Source organism: Prosopis cineraria, unplaced genomic scaffold (genome assembly GCF_029017545.1).
Source record: "Prosopis cineraria cultivar Desert tree isolate PC_DT_omini unplaced genomic scaffold, ASM2901754v1 PC14, whole genome shotgun sequence".
Classification (NCBI taxonomy): Eukaryota; Viridiplantae; Streptophyta; class Magnoliopsida; order Fabales; family Fabaceae; genus Prosopis; species Prosopis cineraria.
In genome coordinates, this window is record NW_026555345.1 from 4,455,592 (window position 1) to 4,463,326 (window position 7,735).

Genomic DNA, 7,735 nt, shown 5'->3' on the forward strand with positions numbered 1-7,735 from the left:
GCTAAAATCTCCCTCTTCTATTTTTGATATTAAAGGGGTTGAGGGATAAAAATGTGATACAATGGTATATATGTGCACAGGTGATATTGAGTCCAATGAGTGTGATTTAAAGGTAGTTGTGAGCTCTTATCACTTTGTCAAGTAATTAAGCACCTAAGTTATGTTTAAAGTGTGAAAATGTATAAGATTGTAAATGAGTGTCTAACTTTTGATTGGAATAGAGTTTTGAAATGAAATTAGTATTATTGGCAAAAACTTTGAAAGAGCTTTATATAGACATTTAGATTATCTTAATTAGACAAAGAATTAGAACATGTCGAAGGTTGGCCTTGGGTGCTAGTGTGCTACCATTTGATAGCACCTATATTGTCTTGTGGTATGCAATATGCTATGTATGGCACAGAAAAGAGGAGCTGTGGTGTGTCCCTCTAATTTTGCTACTTGATATTTTTTAAATTGATTTTCAAGTGTTTTGACCTTAAAATGATATCTCATACTTCCGTACTTATTTTTTTTACTCCAAATTTAAACTTATTAAAGATTATATTTAAAGTGTTTTAAAGTTATAAAACTTGGGATCCAACTTTGATTACTTTAACCTTATTTTTTTTTTGAAAAAATGATAATCTATTTGGGTTAGTTTCATAATTACCATACAGATTAGGGTTACATTTTGGTTTAGTAAGGGCAACCTTATACTGGATGCTCCATTTTAAATAGTTAATGGTTTATTTTGTGCTACTCCATAGTATAGGATACTAGATGCTCCTTGAAAAATAATGTGTAGCTAAATTTGTACCTTTATCCTTATTAAATTCTAGTAATGGACTATGGTCCTTACTTGAAATTAAAAATATATATTGAATTTACAAAATTGCCTCAAGTAAACATAGAAAACAACTAATTGAATCTCACTTGGAAAATAAAAAAGACACCACTGAAATTACTATTATGGGTTAGGATTATTGTTAATCTCAATTAAAAAAATCAGGATCCACACTTGAGAATGAGATTAACAATAATGCCAATCTATAATAGTAATTTTAGTAGTTCGAATTCATAACATTTAGGATTTTAGTTTTTTCAACTGAAATTAACAATAGTCTTAACCAATAATAATAATTAGTTTCATCTTTTTTTATTTTTCATGTAGCTTACCTATACATTGACAAGCATAAAAATTTACAAGTAATTGGTTTCTTATTCAGAGGTGGCTATGGTAAATTTTTGAGTGACTATTATATATTCACAAGTGCCTTTTAAAAGTTTCACAAATAAATTTTATTTTTATATTAAGAAACAACCTATTCTCAAGCGTGGATTTTGATTTTTTCAACTAAACTTAATAATAGTTCCAATCTATAATAGTAATTTTAATAGTATCTTTTCTTGATATTTCAAGTGAGACTTATTGCACTCCACAAATGCAAAGGCTATGACAAATAATAAAGTGTGAGTGAAGTATCATTCCCACGTAAATTTGTATCAAAAATATGATCAAGTAAAATATTATGCAAATTCAATTAAGTTGAGTAAAACACAATTAATTAGACAAGTTGGATTTTGCAAATTATATTAAAAATAGAAAATAAAAAAAACAAATGGTTCTTATACTTTATGATTGAAATGAGAGGACTTAGGATTATTTATCCCCCTTATATTTCATAACATTAAAATTATTTTCTCTCATAAATGTTTTTCATGAAAATAAGTGTTAACCTAGAGTTTCAAAAATACTTGAACAAACTCTCTTAAGTCATGAACAACTATTTAACTTAATTAATTTCTCAATCTCTTGTTATAAATAATAAAATCCAATTTTAGGCTTCAATCCTCATATGGTTATGTAAGGTTAGCAATTATATCCTTATCTTACTAACAAAATCAACTATTCATGATACAAATATCAAGTTCTTGCACTATTTTATCTAAATTTTATATTAAAATTAGCCCTTTCAAGTATCACCCAAGTAAATAATTATCTAAGTGGTGGTCAATCAATTAGAAACATTAAGAGAAGAGTAAAATAGATACTTATATATCATTAATCATAAAAAAGAGGAGACAATTAAAGTTAATCCATACAAGAATCTTAAATAATCTTAAAAAAATATTTAACTACTCATAATTATCTACAAACTATAAATACACAAAGCATTTGAACTAATATCAAATTGTAAGAGAGAAAAGGAGAAGCACCAAACAAAACCAAGAGAATGGAGCTTCAAATGTCTTCAAATCTTTATTCATTTGTTCCAAGCTCTTCCATCTCCAAAACCTTAGCACACAAAGCTCTCAATGATGGCTCAAAGTCTAAAGAATGAATTCTAAGTCAAGCAAACATCATTTATACATCAAGCCCTAACGTTTTTAGCTAAATAAAATGCAATGTTTTATTGTTAGAGGTAAAAGTCATAAATAAAGTCATGAATTTGGTCATGACTTTGCTCTGTTTTGCATACTTCTCTCATTTAGCATGATTAATCACCTTTGCACATGATTTTTTTTATCTCAATACCTTTCAAAGCATCACTCTAAAAATGCCCCCAACATAACTTTAAACCAAATTATCACTAAATTAGCTTTAAAAAAATCAAAATAGAATCATGGTTTGAATTTTCAAAATAATATGCACAATTTCCTAACTTGAATGTTCAAAATATGTACACCTGTGATAAAATAGATTGAAATTTAAGGAAAATGTGTTCAAATAACATGAAATTTTAAAAGTTAACAAGATTCAATAACTTGATTTCTACATTTACTTGAGTGTAATTTTGTGAACTTGTATTTTTTAATTTCAAGTAAGGACCATGGCCCATAATTGAAATTTCAATAATTTAAAGGCCTTAATTATAATTAATGATCTTATAAGATCCTTAAAAGTTATTTTTTGAAAAAAGAAAGGAGCACATGGGATTTGTGGTATGAGATGTGAATAATCAAAAGACAAAAAAATAGAGTGAGGTGAAGAGAGGCCGTAGATACAGAATATACATGTTTGGGATATAAAAGGAAAAAGAGGGACACAAAGCTTACCATCCCAAAATCCCATTAAAAGTGTGGTGTTTACGTGCAGAAATTACAGCATCCCTCTCCTCATTGTCCCCCTAATCACTCTCTTCATGTGTCCTCATTTAATCTCTGGACCACTTTCATCCCTCCTCTGCCTCTCAATCCACCATCCTCTTCTCTCTTATTTCAACATTTTGGTGCTTGTTATCAAATTTAATATCATAAAATCAGGCTTATGATGCGTGGACAGTCTCAGAAACACATGTCTTAAAATATCATAATCATTTCATCTTTGGAATGTTGCTTCCTAATTATTGATTGGACGGTAACAGAACACCCAATAGTGACCATTTTGGATTCAAGACATTGAACAATTCTCACAGGGTCCCATCTTCAATTTAAACTAAAAGAAAATGTTTTATGGACTAACACCACTCATTTTTAAAGAAGCAACAGAAGACTGCTTATTATCTCGACTCTCTAAATAAAGGAATCAAGATCCTCTCCTGCTTTTTATATACAATCACTCTTTCACTTATCAAAAATTCAAAATTTGCCACTATTGGACTCAAAAACATGGACAGAGCATGGCTTTTTTTTTTTTTCCAAATGAAATACGTCATGAAAAATTCGTGCATAAATGAGTGGTTACCATTAGGGCATAATAGATCTCACGAGAGATTGGCACTCATGGGTGGATAGTAAAAAAAAAAATCTAGTATTAAATCTATCATTAAAAACATGGCGAGCAAGCTAATCCATGCAATCCAATCTGCTTAATTTTCTTAACATTATCCCAACACACAGCATAACTTCTTGAACACAAACATAATGACAAGGTTTTAAGGATGAAATTGAGAGGGCTAAGGTAGATTTGATAGAAAGAACAGAGGCAGGGCATAACAGCACCACAGATGCAACTTACTTGGGGGGAGAGAGTGACAATACTGCACAAAGGGATAGGTGTCCATGTACTGTGGAAGGAGAAATGGACGTGTACCTGGTTTTGTTAAGAGGTACACAGTGCCTCGCTGTCTCGCATGTGAAAAGCTTGTGCCTTCCCTCTTCCATGCACCCACTATATCCCAACCATCTGGCATTCTTTTCTCTCATTCCTATTCATAACCTCATTGACACTAGACTTAAGCCTTGGTTTTCAGTCCCTTTCTCTCCTCATTCTTCTGCAATTCCTATCCAACCTGGTTCTCAATACCCAAAACTAGAGAGCGATTTCCGTTGCTTTCGGTAGATAAAGTTTCATTCTTTTCGTCATTTTCCACTCACCCTTTTTCGGATTTTCCCGGGAAAATCGGAGGTTCAGGAAGATGAATGCATTTGCCTCAGAATGCAGCAGTGGGTGTGAGTCTGGTTGGACTATGTACCTTGAACAATCTTTCCTGAACCAGAATGGTTCGCATAGAGATAATCGATTTTATGATGAATGCAAAGAGAAAAGAGTCTTGGACGAGGAGGAGGAGGCTATGGATGAGGATCTGTCTATGGTTTCTGATGCTTCTTCTGGGCCTCCACATTTCCCAGATGATGAAGATAATGGGTGCTTTTACCCTCAAATATCTTCAAAAACAGCAAAACCGCAGAAGACTGGTAAAGAGAAAAAGAAAGTCGAAGAAAATCAACACCTGGTTTCTTTGCTTGATGACACTGCAAGCTCTCCTGTTTATGACTTCTCCAAGGTAAAATTTTGAACTCGAATCACACAATTTCAATCTCTGATTGCTAACAAGTAATGGGGTTGTGGGGCATGTTTTTTCTCATTTGGTTCTTCACTATTTTTCAGAACAGTGTCACAATGACGAATCAACAAGGCTCGACAGAAAGTTTTCTGGATTATTCGCAAGGTTTCTCTGCAACTTATTTTGAGGTACTGGGCATGTGCCCTTTTCAATTTTATTTAGAGATTTGACTTTGTTAAAGAGTTTATTCACAATTAGTTGTTCTGTTCCAGGAGAGATCCTCGTTCCCAGACCATTTTGGTTATATGCAATCATCTATGTCACAAAATGAGCTTCAGAATAACCAGTAAGTTATTGTATTCTACTACTGTCTCTTCTCTGCACTGAGAGAAAATTTTGCATTCTGTGTTGATTCAATTGCATTCTGTGTCTCCGTAGCAGGTGGTATGGAGGGAAAATGAGATGAAGATAGTTGCAGTAGAGGTCACTGAAAACCAATGGAGAGAGGATTGAAGTGTGAAAGGAACTTCATCTCAGAAGGGATTATACTCCTTTCTTTTCTTTTCTGTCAATGCGGTGGGAAACAACCTGTGAAAAAAAACAAGAAGTTAGATTTTTTTTTCTCTTTTACTTTTTGCCAGCAAAATTTCAATGTTATTGTCAATGAACAGTGGATACAAGCGAGCTTAGTTAGAGAGGCTCTGTATAAGCATTCTCGCTCCCTTGTTTTTGATGAAGACCCATGCTCACTTTATATCAGCAATATTCATCATCTCTTATTTAAAAATCATTCAATATATAATTCACCTCCTTATTTTTTTTTTTCCTGCGGTGTTGAATATTGAAGTTATTAAAGCTCAATATCATGTGCTTCTTCAGTATGCTAAAAACTGCTTCGTGTCAGAAGCATAGTTAAGATGAATCAGATCAGATCTTGTGTCTGCATTAAAAATTTATAGCAGAACTTCCTGCTTTGGAAATGCGAAATTTCTTTAGCAGAGCAGTACATTCTTGGGGTTCACAATCTGTTCCTCAACCCTCATATTTGATTTAGGTATTATTCTCTCATCTGTGAACCAACAAAAACCTTATGTCCTCAGGAAAAATGAGGGATTAAAGATGATAGAGTACTGGTACTCTCCACTTCCCACTCTCATCAAAATGTCCGTGAACCTTGCTACTCAGAAAGGAAAAACCTAGAAGATCTGACGAGAAAATTAACAATTCCAAAGCAGGTTGGGTCATAAAATATAAATAGGCATCATTTATACATAAATTGTAAGTGTATCAGGTACACTTTCTGCAGGACTCTTGATTTACCTAATAATTAAATTTCATGAGAGAGAGAGAAGAGCAAATGGGCTTCCATTATAAATTAAAACCATGCAGCTTGTGATTTTATTATTAGATAAGACAGTTCCTGATTTTACTCATGAATGCAACCTTTTAGGTAAAGCAAGACAAGTTCAAGGGCTGGTATTGAATCTATATGATATACTTGAAGCATATATATAATTTAGATAAAGGCTATGTCATCCTACTTGATTAGGTAGGATTCCTTTACACATCTGCATTTGTATCTTTATATCAGGAGCTATGAATCCATGAAAAAATATCTCTAATCATTAATAAAGACACCACATTCAGTGATGTTTGGAAGAGTCCAGACAAGGCTGCACTTGGTGAGAAAGTTCTGGCCTTTCCATATTTTCAAATTTCAACACAAAGCTAAAGGCTTTTTTTCTTTTTTCTTTTTTCTACTCTGAATCACAAAGGAGACAAGATAATGAAGAGTGATATGGGTGAATGCAGAGTGATAAGGATAATGTACAAAGATGAGGAGGAAATAACAGTGTTGATGTTGGAATATTTCATAATCATATATGCATCTTCTTGAGGGTTTTGTAAACTCCAGGAGATCCTGCCTGAGATCTTCCTGACCCAAAGCAACATGCCTCCCTTTTGTTTAGTATTTGTCCACTTTATCTCATTTAGAAGGATCCTTATTTTAAAATGCTAAATTTAATGTTTGTTTATTTGGGGTTTTGCTCCCCAAAGTCTGTCTGTTTGGAAGCTGTCATAGGAGTTGATGTCATGCACAATTATATGTCTTCTTTTGATTACTTTTTTTCCCCCTTGAATCATTCCCAGTCAGCCCCCCATTTACATTAAAATATTTTATTGCATGTGAGCCAAGAAAATGTTACAATGATGGAAGATATAATGTCCTTAGAGAATTTAGGATGTCAAAAACTCTCTAATTTCTCGGCTCACATGTCTCTTGTTCATATAAAAATTCACCGTGTAATATTTGGAGTTTTCTTTATGTCAGATTAAAGAACTAGAAGTATATTCTAGCTAATAACTAAAAAAACTTCTTAAAAATAAGTAGTTGATAATTAGAATCTGTGTCAGAATAAGACAACAGATTTGAACCCTAGAGGGATCGCTAAAGAAATTGTAGAAAAATAAAAAGTTTAATGTATGTACCTTTTTTTCTCTGTGTGTTCAAACTGCAAATATTAAACCATAGGTTTTTCTTGTTAATCTATTATAATCATTGAATTACATAATGATGTCTAATTGAAATAGTAGTTGTGATCAAATCTAGTTTGATCATCACAAAATATATGATGTTTAATAAGTGTAATCAAATATTGGATAATTATAATTTTTGTCCAAAATTTCAAATAATTGTAAATGTATGCCTATTTAAAGGATTAAGACACCTTCAATTAATTTTTGTATCATTTTATTTTATTTCTCCTCTTTCTTTTTCTTGTGTACATATGTTTTTGGAAACAAGTTCCCCAAATATTATAACAATATCAAGTCATTGCTTAGCTGCACTCAATCAAAGAGGATAATGCATGTCTCCATATGTTCCAACAGTGGATAGCTTTGGCCATAATAATATATAATAAACACATAATCTTAACCTAACTTCTAATACATAATTGAACTTTTTCTGAAATGGGACTCTTCCACGTGTCCATATTATTTTTGGAAAAGGGATCAAACTGATG

General features: G+C 32.3%; 1 protein-coding gene across 2 annotated transcripts; it reads left to right on the forward strand.

Annotated features, from left to right (window-relative positions):
• Window positions 1-3,927: 3,927 nt before the first annotated feature.
• Window positions 3,928-5,511, forward strand: LOC129293906 (protein SOB FIVE-LIKE 5-like). 2 transcript variants are annotated; one of them, XM_054932033.1, is made up of 4 exons: window positions 3,928-4,709; window positions 4,814-4,897; window positions 4,982-5,055; window positions 5,151-5,511. In XM_054932033.1, the coding sequence occupies exons 1-4, from the start codon at window positions 4,341-4,343 to the stop codon at window positions 5,173-5,175; spliced, it is 552 nt and encodes a 183-aa protein (XP_054788008.1). In that variant the 5' UTR covers window positions 3,928-4,340; the 3' UTR covers window positions 5,176-5,511. The 2 variants fall into 2 exon arrangements, with proteins under 2 accessions (XP_054788008.1, XP_054788007.1); XM_054932032.1 differs by having other exon boundaries at window positions 3,931-4,709; window positions 5,148-5,511.
• Window positions 5,512-7,735: the final 2,224 nt, after the last annotated feature.